Genomic DNA, 14,749 nt, shown 5'->3' with positions numbered 1-14,749 from the left:
TATTTGTTTTTTCTTGACATTTATTTTAATCTTTGGTATAGACAGTCAGGTTTTCCTAGGTATTTTAATGCCTAGGAAACTGAGGAAGGGGAAGGATCATGAAATGAAGAGCTAGAAGCAACAGGCAAGCAAACCAATGAGTAAAATAATGTGTTGTTACCAGGGAGGGTCAGGAGGACATGAGGATTTCCTCTTCCTTTTAACTTGCTGCTTGCAGTACTCCTTGGGCCTCGGGTAGAGAAACTTTATGGGCTGGGGCCATAAAGAATTTCTGTGACTGCTGAGATAGAGACTATCTTGAAAGTCTTTTCTAAAATATGCTACCTTGTGAAGGAATGAGCTCTTGTTCTCTGTGGCACTGTAGCAGTAGGCAGCAAGTGAGGTCCTTTTAGATCTCAAGAAAAAGCCCAACAAGGCAAATTAGATTCTGCTCTTTGTCTTCTTTGGCTTTTTGAATCATTACATATGTGCCATTTAACCCAAGAGAGGAGTAGTAATAATTGAGTTGGATAACCTTATGAATCAGTGTGTCGAATCTCTTTAACTACAATCTGAGGAGTCCATTAAGCTTACTTAGTCATTCTCACAAATGTTCTTCCCAGAATGCCTCCACTTTCTTCATACAAATGAGCAATGATTCAGAGCCTCAGGAAAATGAAAAGAGAATAATTTCTCTTTTTCAAACACACGTGCTAATAATAGCTGTGTGAGTTTGTACTCCATGTTGTGCTGATTAATGCCCATGGCCTCTGATAGGGATTGACAGCTCTTGAATGAGTCAGCTGTCAAACGCGTATCACTAATGGCATCCAATGAGGGTGAAAATATTCTTAGTCACATGTGTAGTACTGCACAATGTGACACTTCTTTAGACATTAAAATGTATTAAGATGTGGCAGTACTTAACTTGAAAATTCAAGATTTCTTTAAGCAAATGAACTTAAATAAAATTTTAGAGGAATTTTTTTTCCAAAAAGGATACAAAGTGCCATGTAAAATATAGCTTATACCCCTTCAAAATGAAGGAGTATAACTTTGGGCTTTCTTAAAAGTCAGTGAGTCTTCTTTTGGAAGAAAGACTGTCCTCTTGTCCCAAGAGATCTGCTAGCGTGTCTCAGGTACCTTCAGGACTTAGTAAGTGCAGCGTTCCTGGAAGTAGCTGACTAGAGAAGATCTAAAATTATCTAGGCTCCACTTGAAGTGTACTACCTAGCTGCTGAACCTTACCCTTTCAGTCTTGAGTTTTAGTCAAAATACGTATAGCTAAGTTGTCCTGATTTGAAATAAGACCTGTCCTGGTATCTAAGCTCATATTGTTTACTTATTTTGGCTATTTTCATTGTTTTCTCAGATTAATGACAGAAATACTTTCATTGCCCATTGGGACTTTTTCTGAGCTATAAGTAGGCATGTCTAGGGGCTTCTGGTAACAACCCTAAAGCTCTCTAAGGTACAGATATGGAGAGATTCGAAGCCTCTGTCTGGCAGAACTACCACTGCTCTGCTGACTTGTTTGTTTCTTTTTGATGGTGTGATAGGTCTCCATACCCTGGCATCCTCCTACTGTGCTCCTGGGTCATTCTCAAGAGGTCACATCTGTGTGCTGGTGTCCATCAGACTTCACAAAGGTTTGTAGGTGAATCTGTGGTTGGTTTAAAAAGTAGATCACAGGTTTGTAGGTTTTCCCAAGGTTAGCTTGAGAGTTAATACAGACTTTTATGTTTAAATAGACATTTAAAAGATCTAGAGGCCATCCAGGATCTGTATCATCATTAATCACACATATTCTGTTTTTTATAACAATAGATAAACTGTATTATGCACTAAAGAATAAGTGGATTTCTTAGTTGCCTAGAGTCATTCCTTTCCTAAACATAGAATTTAAGTCTTTAACATTAATAAAATTTCATTTTAAAATCGAAGGTTAAAAGAAAATCTAAGGTGAAAACTAGTGTTTCTAACTTTCTACATATTATCAATGTGGTGTATTAAAGGTAACACCTTGACTGTTCTTCACAGTTCAGTTTGGGTTCTCACATGCCTGAAAAATGCTTTCTGTGAAGTCTTAACGTGTTAGGCTGTCTGTGACTAAACTAGAGAAGAAGTAGCTCCAAAGTATTTTAGACACTTTGAAAAGAAGAAAATATACTCACTTAAAAAATTTTTTTAATAGTGATACTAAAAACAAGTAAAAAACCTGAAAGGTAGAAATCCCAGAAACATAAACAAACTCCACGTATATGTAGGGATTTCATATAATAGTGTCCCTAGTTCCACTCACTTCTCCAGTCCCCTACCTTTGGTCTTCGGGTTATTTTGGGTTTGCAGGAAATGTCCCTTCTGTGGAGAGCTCCTTTTCATCTATTAGGTTTTGAAGGTTTGTTGCCTATTGTTCCCATCTGTTTTTTTATCTTCCAGAATCTTCTCATGGTCTGATCTACTCATGGCATCCCTGCTAACTTTCCAGTACTACTGTGGATTTCCTTTTATTTCTATATCCCTATATAACCATTTCTGTGATGAGCTTCATGATAGACTTTTTTTGAAATCATTGCTTTAATCACCAAAAATTACACCCCAATGGCATTTTCCCTCTAAGATTCCCTGTGATTTCCAGTGAAACATCTGCTTTTAATGTGGAATTTTATATCTTCATAGAACTTACTGAGATGAATTTTTTTTTATTATACATTTAATTATCATCTTTTTCCATCCATCGTATATTGCCCTTATCTCTTTGCACAGAAAAGACTCAAAGGAAGTAGCAGGGCTGTTTACTCATACCAATTTAACAACCACCTTTTTAAAAGGTTCTTTAAAATAATTTTGTCCCGAGCCTAGAATTAGGAAGATAAAATACTGCTTTAAAAAAAAAAAAAAGATTTACACTTTGAAATTGGAAAAACTTGGATTTAAATTCTAGCTCTGCCACTTAATTGTGGTGACCTTGGGCAAATAACTTTATTCCCATTTTATGGATGAGGTTATTTGAGTATAAGGCTTTTTATATTGTGAGAATTAAATGAGATAAAGAACATAAATTTTCGGACACTCAGATTTAGTAGTTGCTCTGTAAATAATAACTTGTTTATAGACTATAGAATAACTGGGGATTCCAGGCATTTCTTTTGAGCAGTTAAATATGTGTGTCTTCTTTTGGCCTCCTAGTGAGGAAAGGAAAAAGCTGCTAGCCTCTTGGGGACCAAGACTTAAGAGAACGTGTGTTCTTTTTTTTCCTCTCTCTTTAGTTACTGAAATAGAGAAATTATATAAACAAATGCTGGGGAACAGCTCTGGTACCAGTGGCCATTTGCCACAAGCTCTTCAAGCTGGACTTTCTCTGCCATAAAAGGCTTGGGACCAAGATCAGGAATGGTTAGATATTTTTAAAGGGGCAAAGGTTATTTTTAACTTTTTTCAGTCTAGTGAACGTGTCGTTTTCCCAGATTGCTTCTTTACCTATCTGAAAAAGAATCTTAGGGAATGGTTTCATTCTACTTGCCACAGCATACTAGAGTCATGGACTAAATCAGATCTTGGGAATTATCCCATTACTTTAACAATAAGCCAGAACTTGAGGAAGTCGGTGGAAAGTCATACAAATTAAATGTCAGTGACATACACTGATCTTTTAAGAGAAAGAGTAAAAATGACATCTTAATTTAATTACATGTTTCGTAGTTACACAGAAGGTGATAAAGATAATGACTTGCCCAACTTCTTGAGAATAAAATGAAATGAACCTGGTTTTATAGTAGAGCTTTAGGTAGCTAAGAAATGACTGGTCACAAAAGTCATACCAGCAGAATGTATATAAAGAAGAAACTAAAGGATTCACTTCGTTGGAAACCTGGAATGATTCCTGAAAGCAAGGAATGAAAGTATCTGACCTTTCAGATAACATTTTCTATATCCTGTTACATCAGGCAGAATAATTCTCTAATCATGAGCCCTTAAGACATACCTGCTTTTTACTTTGTTGTGAATCTTTGATTGAAACTTATTAACTCCCTTCCTGGTTCTCTGTAGATTGCTACCTGCTCTGATGACAATACACTGAAAGTCTGGCGCTTGAATAGAGACTTAGAAGAGAAATCAGGAGGAGATAAACTCTCCATAGTGGGCTGGGCCTCTCAGAAGAAGAGAGAGGCGAGAGCTGACCTAGGTAAGGATCCCATGCATTTTTCTAAGTTTTTTAATCGTTTGATTGGTTTAGTTCTGTAGTACAGATGGTGAGCTAGATTTGATCTTATTTGGTATATTTTCAGAGGAAAGTACCGTCTCATTGACATTCTTTTTAATACATATTTTCTGAACACTACTATGTTTATCATCTACACAAGACAGTGGAATACACCGGTAGATTTATCTTTTAAGTATTTGTTGAACATCTACTATGTTCTAGGCACTGTTCTAAGTTGCTGGGGATTCAAAATCCCAAAGATGTAAATGAAGCTTACATATTAGTGTGAGAGTCAGTAAACAAGTTAAAGAAGTAAAATTTGTCAGATGACAATACGTGGTTAGGGAAAAAGGAAAGAAGGAATGAGAAAATAGCAAAGCATGCTGTTAAAATTTTAAATTAGGTACCCAGGGAGACCTCAATGAAAAGATGATATCTGAGTAAAAAAATTGAAGTAATGAAGTAATAAGCCATATGGATATTTTAGAGAATGTTCTAGGCAGACAAAACAAATGCAAAGGCCCTGAAGCAGGAGCAGGCCTGGCATATTTTGTGTTCCTCAAAGAGGCTAATGTAGCTGTAGTCCCTGTGGCTAAAGCGGGCAAAAGAGAAGAGGGGAATAGTAGTGGAAAATAAGGTTCTTGTACGATTTTGGCTTTTATTCTGACAGACAAAAAGCTGTTGGAAGGTTTTGAATAGAGAAGTGTATGATCTGACTTTTCTTAACTTGACCATTCTAACTTCTGTGTTGAAAACAAATTGTAAGGGGATCAGGGTAAAAGCTACAAGCTAATTTAAAAACTCATTGAAATAACCCAGAAAGCAATGATGGTGACTTAGACCAAAGAGGTAGCAAATGGTAGGACAAAAAGTCTTCAAAATCTGTATATATTTACATGATGGAGCCAACAGTATGTGCTGTGGGATCAGATGTGGGACGTAAGGGAGAGTTATCAAGGATAACTTCAGAATTTTTGGCTTGAGAAGCTAGAAGGGTGGAGTTGCCGTTAACCTATATAGGAATCACTGCAGGAGGAACAGGTTTGGGGGAGGGAACAGCTGGATATGTTGTTTGATATTATTAGACATCTAAATGGGGATGTCAGAGAGGCGGTTAGATGTTTAATTCTGCAATTTAGGGCTGGAGTTGAAATTTGGGATTCATCATCATATAGGTAAAAGGTAGCTATAGATGGAAAAGAGAATAGGTCTGGGGTCTGAGCCTTGGAACATCCTAATATTTAGAAATTGGAGAGGTGAAGGGGCAGGTACAACCTGAGAAGTAAGAGAAAAACCAGGAGAGTATTGTGTAAACTAAGGAGAGAGGGATGAATTTGGTCAGATGTTTTTGGCATGCAATGTAAGATGAAGGTTAAAAACTGACCTTTAGATTTGGCAGTGCGGGCAGCCTTAGTGAGAGCAGTTTTTGGTGGCGTGTTGGTGGCCTGATTAGTGTTGTTCAGGAGGATGGGAGAAGAGAAGGCTCTTTCAAGGAATCTTCCTAGAAAGGAAAGAAGAGAGATGAGGTGGTAGCTGAAGGAGGAAGCTGTGTTGAAGTTTGTTTTGGTTTAGTTTTGTTTTTAATGAGAATATAGCATTTTGTATGTGATTGAAAGGATCCTATAGTGAAGGGGAAGATTGATGCAGGGAAGTTTGCTGGACCAGTGTCCTCGAGTGAGGGGATGATATCTAATATACATGTTGAAGAGTAGTCCTTTGTCAGGGGTGTGGATAGATCATGCATAGTAACTAGAAGGCAGAAACATAGGCACAGTGAAGGTAGGTGGATAAATGGGATGGTCAGAACTTGTGGAAGTTTCCATCTGTTCTGACAGCTTCTATTTTCTTAGATAGGAATCAAAATCATCAACTGAGAATAAGGATGAGGGGTGGAGGTGATAGAGATTTGAGGAGAGAAAAGAAAGTCTGGAATAGTCATATAGAGAATAGAAGAGTAAATGGACCAGGGAAATATGATGTTGGGCATAAGAGTCAACCTAAGGCTAGCACTCATTCATTGAAAGTGAGCAGTCAGCATGGTTGTGCGTCTGCTGCACAGGTACAGGTACACTGTAGGTGGAAAGTTGGTTTTAACCAGTCATGTGGTATTTTTTTTTTAATGTTTTTCAGTAATTTAATAGTTTATTTATTTATTTATTTTTGGCTGTCTTGGGTCTTCGTTGCTGCACGCGGGCTTTCTCTAGTTGCGGTGAGCAGGGTCTACTCTTCATTGCGGTGCACGGGCTTCTCATTGCGGTGGCTTCTCTTGTTGCAGATCAGGCAGGGGCTCTAGGCTCACGGGCTCTAGGCACGCGGGCTTCAGTAGTTGGGGCACGCAGGCTCAGTAGTTGTGGCTCGCAGGCTCTAGAGCGCAGGCTCAGTAGTTGTGGCGCATGGGCTTAGTTGCTCCGCATCATGTGGGATCTTCCCGGACCAGGGCTCGAACCTGTGTCCCCTGCCTTGGCAGGTAGATTCTTAACCACTGCGGCACCAGGAAAGTCCCTCTGCTGCCTTGTCTTTATATGTATTTTTTGCTCCCTAATTTTGAAAAACAAAAATGAATTCCATGAGGAAAAAGCCATCAGCATCGCCACCACTCATACACAATTTCAGTTAACATTTCAAGTTATTTTTTGAGATTTTACTCCCTTATCCATAGAGATTTTCTTGTTAACAGAGTCATAGTTATACTACAGATATATTTGGATTTCTTGAGGATTTTTTTCACTGAACATGATATTCTAAGCACTTTCCATGTTATCTTTTTAGCAAAACATTTTGAATCATCCCCTGGGTAAATGGTCCATAGTTTACCTAGCTATTCTATTGTAGTTGGGCATTTTATTTCCAATGTTTTGTGGGAAAAAAAATTTTTCTGAATTTAGGGTCCCCATCTCCCATTAAAATAGATTCCCAGAGGTGGAATTTCTGTGTTAATGACTATAAACATTTTAACATTTTTGATGAAAATTATGTTTCTTTTAACTAGGTGTTTTTGTTTTTTTAAGATTTTTTTTGATGTGGACCATTTTTAAAGTCTTTATTGAATTTGTCATAGTATTACTTCTGTTTTATGTTTTTTGGTCTTTTGGCCACGAGGCATGTGGGATCTTAGCTCCCCGAACAGGGATCGAACCTGCACCCCCTGCACTGGAACACGAAATCTTAATCACTAGACCACCAGGGAAGTCCCTAACTAGGTGTTTTTAGTGTGTCATTAATTATTCTTAGTTTTGGAAGTCAATTCAGAAAAAAGTTAACATATGTTGACCAACTTGTGCCATATTAATAACATTTAGCCATTATTGAGTATTAGCACAGTTGTTCTAGGGACCTACTTGGATTATCTCGTTTAATTCCCCAAACAACCAAAACTGAAGCTCAAGGAACTTAGGCTTGCCTAAGATCACACAGCTGTGAAGTTATAGTAGAATCAGAGTTCAGACCCTTGCAGTCTGATTCTAAAGCTCGTGCTTGGAAGCACCTTGCAGTACCGCCTCCTTTAACCCAGCACAGCAAAGCGAAGTTCAAACTAAGCCTGGACCAGGAGTTAGACCTAGATTTCTCTGTCTCTGGGTGATGCTAGAGTTAACTCTGAAGAGCACTACAGAGCAACAACCTGACGCAAGGGCCAAAGGCTGGTGCACTGGCCATTCGGCCCTGTAAGCCAACTTCCAGCAATGGATTGGCTGCTGCTCATCACACTGCCATTTTGAAAATTATGTTCCTATGCTTTCCCAAGCTTCTAATTGCCACCCCAACCCTTCACTGCTGTCCTGGACTGCCTGTCTTCTCTTCTGGCCCTTTTAACCTAGTAACTAGAAGGCTTTAAATCCCAAGGCACGGCCCCTTTTACCTTGTCCTACTTTTCCCAGCCAGCACCTGCTCTGTTGTTTACTATTCTTTCACTGTTTTCAGCCAGAGATTTCATAGCACCGTCAGGGCGAATGGTTCTCTGCCTTGTCTGTGCATCATAGCCACTTGTGGAACTTTTTAAAAGTTTGTTTGTCTCCAGAAATTGTTCAGTAGGCTTGGGGTAAGGGCCAAGTACCTGTATTATTATAAAGCTCCACATAAGTCCGCTGTGCAGCCAGATTGAGAACCTCTGGTCTAAGCATTACTAAGTGACAAAAATGATTATCTTAAAGAAAAGGAAACCTTACCTGTTCTATCTCAAGTGCTTGCTGTAGTCTTTTTTTTTATAACTTTCTTTTTAATTTATTTTTGGCTGTGTTGGGTCTTTGTTGCTGCGCCCGGGCTTTCTCTAGTTGCGGCGAGCGGGGGCTGCTCTCTTCATTGCGGAACACCGGCTCTAGGCGTGAGGGCTTCAGTAGTTGTGGCACGCGGGCTCAGTAGTTGTGGCTCACAGGCTCTAGAGCGCAGGCTCAGTAGTTATGGTGCAAGGGCTTAGTTGCTCCGCAGAATGTGGGATCTTCCCGGACCAGGGCTCGAACCCGTGTCCCCTGCATTGGCAGGCGGATTCTTAACCACTGTGCCACCAGGGAAGTCCCAGTTTATAAGAATTTGCCTGAAGTACTTGTCATTGCCTGTAAACAAGGGACAAGACACACAGAGAAGAGTTCTATCCACTATTTGATTTGCTTTACAGAGAGCGTGCGTTGAGTTTCTGAAATGTTCTTTGACGTTCTTTGGCTTGTGGAAAATCATAAATTGTCAATTAAGGTGGAAAGCCACATGAGGCCTGATAACAAGTAATTGATGGAATTACTTCGTATGGAGATTAAAAACTATCTCCATTTAATAGATGTGGAATGCGAGGCAGAGGAGGTGAAAGGCTGTGCCAAGTCACATAGTGATTGTGCCAGACTGTAGACCTGTACGCTCCTTAGTGTGCGGTGCCTCTCTGCCCTGTGCTCAGAAGTATACACAGGAATGCTAATGGCAACTTTACTTATGAAAACAAAATATCATTAACAACCCTAATGTCTTACTGTTACCTTAGAATACTTTGTAGCTGTTAAAAATGATATAAATCTGTATTAATGTGGGAAATGTTCATGATATGTTATGAAGCAGGTTACTAAATATTTGGTACATCATGGTCCCATTTTTGTATAGAAAAAAGAGATGTATTATATCACATGCACAAGTATAGAAAAAACACTAAAAGTGGTTCACTTGGATGCTGTTAAATTTTTCTGTAATTTCTAGATTTTTACAAGTATGTGTTTTACAGCAGGGTGTTTGGGGGGCTGGCAGTTAGGAAAAGGGAAGGAAAATGCTAAAAGGGTCCAGTAAGAATCAAATGACTTATGTAATCTACTCACTGGGAAATCAACCCCTGGATGATTAAGTTAGCTATAATTTTCCTTCATGAGAACTCGGGGATATTCTATGGCTTTCACTTGTGATTTTTGTGACCCTCTTTTCTTTTTCAGTAACAGTGACAAGTAGCCAGAGTACTCCTGCCAAAGCCCCCAGAGTAAAGAGCAGTCCATCCATTTCCTCCCCATCATCAGCAGCCTGTGCTCCAAGCTGTGCTGGAGACCTCCCTCTTCCTTCAAATACTGCCACATTCTCTCTTAAAACCCCTCCTGCCAAGACCCGATCTCCCATCAGCAGAAGAGGCTCTGTGTCTTCTGTCTCTCCCAAGCCACCCTCATCTTTCAAGATGTCCATTAGAAACTGGATGACCCGAACACCTTCCTTATCACCACCCATGACTCCACCTGCTTCTGAGACCAAGATCATGTCTCCAAGAAAAGCCCTTATACCTGTGAGCCTGAAATCATCCCAAGCAGTGGCTTGCTCTGAGTCTAGAAATAGAGTAAAGAGGAGGCTAGACTCAAGTTGTCTGGAGAATGTGAAACAAAAGTGTGTAAAGAGTTGCAACTGTGTGACTGAGCTTGATGACCCAGTTGAAAAGCTTCATTTGGATCTGTGCTGCCTTGCTGGTAACCAGGAAGACCTTGGTAAGGACTCTCTAGGTCCTACCAAACCAAGCAAGATTGAAGGGACTAGTATGAGTGTCACAGAGCCTCCTTCTCCTGCCAGTCCTTATGCTTCAGAAGGCTGTGGAACGCTACCTCTTCCTTTGGGATCTTGTGCAGAAGGCTCTGAAGTGGTAGGCAAAGAGAATAGCTCCCCAGAGAATAAAAACTGGTTATTGGCCATGGCAGCCAAACGGAAGGCTGAGAATTCGTCTCCACGAAATCCATCGTCCCAGACCCCCAACCCTAGGAGACAGGGTGGAAAGACTTCTCCAGGCCCGGTAAGTTGGCAGTGGTAGAAGATGCATTTCCCAACTTGCCCAGAGCAGGCACAGATCTCTTCTCAGAAGTCAGAATGCTTTTTTTTTTTTTTTTTTTTTTTTTTAAAGTAAATCTATTTATTCCTAGGACTGCCAGATTTAGCACATACAAATGCAGGACAGATATTCATGGGACATATTTATACTAAAAGTTTTTCATACTAAAAGTTATTTGTTGCTTGAAATTCAAATGTAGCTGGGTGTGTCCTGTATTTTATCTGGCAACCCTATTTACTTCCATTAAAATCCCATCTGTCAGGGTCCATACCCCTCAGCCCCATTGCCTGATTCATCAAAGCCTTCTTCATCCTCCAGGATATCAATTCAAAAATATCTTCCCTCTCCTTTGTTTGACATTATTCCCTCCCCTACCCCCCAGCCCCTGCAGCCTCTTTTTATAGATTCTCTCCCCTTTTTATAGATAAAGCTGTAATTCATGGACAATTTGCCAACATCCATAAATAGATTTTCAATATGTAATTACAGCTTATAATTATTTAAAATAAAGCAAAATTAAGATACTTACAAAGCAATTTAAGTGAAGAATCCTTCTAGATTTTTATGATTTCTCCCCAATCTTTTACGATCATCTTGCTCACACCGGTATTTTTGACAACTCACCTGTATCTGCCTTTTTTTTAAACATTCAGTTTAACTTATCTTTTTATTTAACTTAGATAATTTCAAAAACAGATATTGCTGGCAGAAATAGCTTTGTGAACCTTGAAAAGCAAGTGACTCATTATGGTGGAGGCAGAAGTAGCTGTGAGCATTGGGTGAGCTATGGACACCAGTCAAAGGGAATAGAAAGCTTCTGCTACTCAGTGTGCAAGTTAAGGATGGAGGTGGGTTAAGGAAGTTTCTCCTGTAGTTCATAGTAGCTCTTTCTCTGTGTTAGGGAGAAGGTGGAAGAATGATTGAAACCCAATTTAGGAGTCATGATCAGTAACATCTGCCCATTTAAAGGGCAGAGGCTAGATGACCTTAGGCCAGTTCTAGTTTAATAAGTGCTCATATCCCCCTCCTACTGTCATGAAGCCTATTCCATAATTTTAGGAAAGATAAACTAGAAATATTTTAAAGATTACTTCAAACACAAACTCCAAGACCTGCTACAGAATATTAAAAAAAAAAAGCTATAAGTAGTCTTTCCTTTCTTCTCTCAAAATTATCACTGTAGGTGATCTTTGCCCCTAGCTAAAATTCCTATTATTAGAGGAATTTTATTTCAGGGAGCTGGTCCGAGCTATGTTTTAGCAGAAAAGCAATTTGAATAAAAAATTGTTTTCATGAATGTGTACACCTTAAAGGCTTTAAAAAAGTAGTGCGCTGGTCCAAGATATTTCTGGCTTTATAATTTCAATCTTTGAAGCTTAAGTTTCTTTAAAATAATTTTTTTCTTTATGTACATGTTGATAATGTAGACTTCAGAAAGGAGTAGTATCTGCCATTTGAATACTTATCTCGTTTGTAAATTTGGGAGGGTGATTTACTCACATATTTCAAAGAGGATGGTCATTGTAACCTCTTTGGTTCCTATTATGAGGCTTAACTGGTAAATATTTTCTGTTCACATGAAAAATCTGTTTCTTCCTTCCTTGCATGCTGCCTTAAATTTTTCTGTATTTAGTACAAATCAACCAAAAGAGACATTGCCATCAAAGTATTTGAGACTGAAATCTATCTGACTAAATAAGCAAATTTCTAGGCATCCTATCTTAAAATACCCTTAGTGATAACTTGCTGAGGTAACAGCTGAACTTTATCTTAGACAATCTTTAAAATCTAAACTTTCTTCTTCTAGGTTACCATTACTCCCAGCTCCATGCGGAAAATCTGTACATATTTCCATAGAAAGTCCCAAGATGACTACTGTAGTCCAGAACAGTCAACAGAATTATAGATTCTCATCTGAGTGAGTTAACTGAACTTTGACCCATTAAAACAAGATAAAAAATTCAACAGAGTGACTCTGTAACTCTGGTTTTAAGAAAGCTACCGTTTTTTCCTTTTTAGAGAAAATCCTTTCAACTCCGAAATTTACCTAGCCTGGTTCTACTGCCATGGTGTACCTGCAGCTTCCTCGGAAAGAATGCTGTGTTTAAATTTCATAAAGTAAGTTTGTCACTGTGTAACATTTTGAATGAGTAGTCTTTACTTTTTAAATTATGCATCTTCTGTACAATAATGACATCCCATGTCATAGAGGCAAAAAAACAAGTGTTGTCTCTTGTTACTCTGAAACTTTCTGGGCACAGTGGAAAGTATCTGTGGGCCACAGCAGGAGGCCTGTCTGTGAAGGTCAGCTGCTGAAGAGGACCCTGGGTCTCTGCTGCTTACAACAAATACAGTTTCATATAAAATATATATAATCTTTTCACTACATTTTTGTGGGTATTTTTAAGTATGTGGTAAAATGTGATGTTTAGACAAGCAAATTTATATTGATTCAGTGTTAAAATACAATCTCAAGTTAAAATCATCTTTATTTTAAAAGCAGTGATAAATATCAGCTCGTTGGAGAAACTTGGAGAACACTAGAAATGTTTGTCTTTTTTCCGCCCATATACATCTCCCATATGAGATCTAAGGTTCTCATATTTTTACCAAACAATCTACTATGTTTCCAGCCCAACATCACGTTCTAGAAGAGGTTATAGTTTTTGCCATTTACTGGAGGAAGATGTTTATAGAATGATCAGTAGTCACTGAAGCTGCAGTTTGAATTCAGTCTTCAGTTCTCTAGGGGCTGCTACTTTTTTTAAAAAGAAGTCATCAGATTTTAAGAAAAAGTAATGATTTTTTATTGGTATTTTTATAAAAGTAGGTAGTTCTTAACTGAAAATCCAGAACCTAAAGAGTAAATCTTGACTTTAACTTGATTTTTTGGATTCTCTTTATATACGAAAAAGCAGTGATCTTCTAGTAGAGCCCTGAGCCAAACATCATGGAATTTTCTCTAGGTATTTAATATAGAGAGTGTATAGACTGACTCTCAGTTAATAATGTGCAAAATGTCTTGAGTATCCCTTACCCTAAAGTTACGTATCAATCAGCTTGAAATGAACCATTGTTTTATATTTTAGCCCTTTGTAACCTCATAGAAACAAGCTCCGTGTACTTTCTATGTACTGTGTCCTTGGAAGGGAGTCCCCTTCCGATCATGAAACTTGATTCATTTTATCCACATCCCTGAGGACTGTGTAGACTTTATTCATACTTATGTCATCATTTTAAAATCTATTCTTAATGATAACTCTTTAATTCCTTTGATTCTTATAAATGAAGGTGTAACAACAAGAACCGCATGGGTCAGTTAAGCATGGGTTCTCCTGGTTTTATCCAAGGAGAAAGGTAAATAAAGGAAAGCCACAGAAATGCTATTTTCGAAACAAAGTATGCCGTAGCATTAACTGAATATTTAAGAACTCTACTTATATTTGACGTTTGATTTTTGTGTGTTTGTGGGAAGGTGTTATTTATGACCAATACCTGAAAATAATGCAGTCTATCTTTCTTGATTTGAAAGCCAGTGGGGAAAAGGATCCATGAAAAAGAGAACTAAAGTAGGTGGTTTTCTTCTTTGTATCCCTGCTCATCTGACAGTTTCTGCTGAGTGAAATTGGGGATAAATGTGGCTGTCAGAAACTGTGCTGAGAGTCTACTGAGTGTAACATTCCCACTTGGAAAACTAGTACTTCAAGTGGGTGCCAAAGGTCAAATGTAATGAGATAATAATTATCCCTGCTTGTGTCAGTGTCAGACTTTGAGCTGCTCCTGAATAATAAAGCCTTTTACCTTATCTGATGTTCTTTTCTGAGCTTTTGCATTAACCTAGAAGCAGTCTGTCTACACAAAAGAACTATAGCAGTAATCAAGAATCCCTTCTACTTGCTCATTGAATAAAATTTGTTTATTCCCAAGGACATGATCTAGTTCAGGATGAAAGAGGTTTTCATAAAATACGTCTTGCTTGATCAGACCTTGAGTGTTTAAGGTGGCTTGGATTACCTGATAAAGGAGGGTGGAGTGGTGTAATTCTTTTTCGAAACAAGTATTTCCAGCCCAAGCTTTTCTATTTGAATACACTCCAAGCACTATTGCTACAAAGCTGTATTAAAGTTTCCTTTTGGCTGTTTCAACACAGGCCCTTAATTTACTTTTGCAAGGGTTGACTAATTAGTCCTTTAAAATGTCTCTTAATCTAGGCTGCATTTTCAGTTGGTGGTAAATCAGAATCATGTGTAGCTTACCCCGTTGGGGTGGCAGAAGGCAGGTTCAGCCCACCATCCCTA

General features: G+C 38.6%; 1 protein-coding gene across 2 annotated transcripts in view; it reads left to right on the top strand.

Annotated features, from left to right (window-relative positions):
• Positions 1-14,196, top strand: part of DTL (denticleless E3 ubiquitin protein ligase homolog) — a 38,993-nt gene extending 24,797 nt beyond the window's left edge. Inside the window, exons 12-16 of one of the 2 annotated variants that reach the window (XM_068538424.1) lie at positions 1,539-1,628; positions 4,030-4,165; positions 9,583-10,415; positions 12,259-12,369; positions 12,471-14,196. In XM_068538424.1, coding sequence (XP_068394525.1) covers positions 1,539-1,628; positions 4,030-4,165; positions 9,583-10,415; positions 12,259-12,357 — 1,158 coding nt within the window. In that variant the 3' untranslated portion in view covers positions 12,358-12,369; positions 12,471-14,196. Of the gene's footprint in view, positions 1-1,538; positions 1,629-4,029; positions 4,166-9,582; positions 10,416-12,258; positions 12,370-12,445 lie in introns of both variants that reach the window. The other variant, XM_068538425.1, reaches the window with a different exon arrangement.
• The last annotated feature ends 553 nt before the right edge of the window (positions 14,197-14,749 follow it).

The sequence above is a fragment of the Eschrichtius robustus genome, chromosome 3, assembly GCF_028021215.1.
Source record: "Eschrichtius robustus isolate mEscRob2 chromosome 3, mEscRob2.pri, whole genome shotgun sequence".
Taxonomy (NCBI): domain Eukaryota; kingdom Metazoa; phylum Chordata; class Mammalia; order Artiodactyla; family Eschrichtiidae; genus Eschrichtius; species Eschrichtius robustus.
The sequence above is the reverse complement of the archived record's forward strand: the minus strand, read 5'-3'. Positions and strand labels throughout refer to the sequence as shown.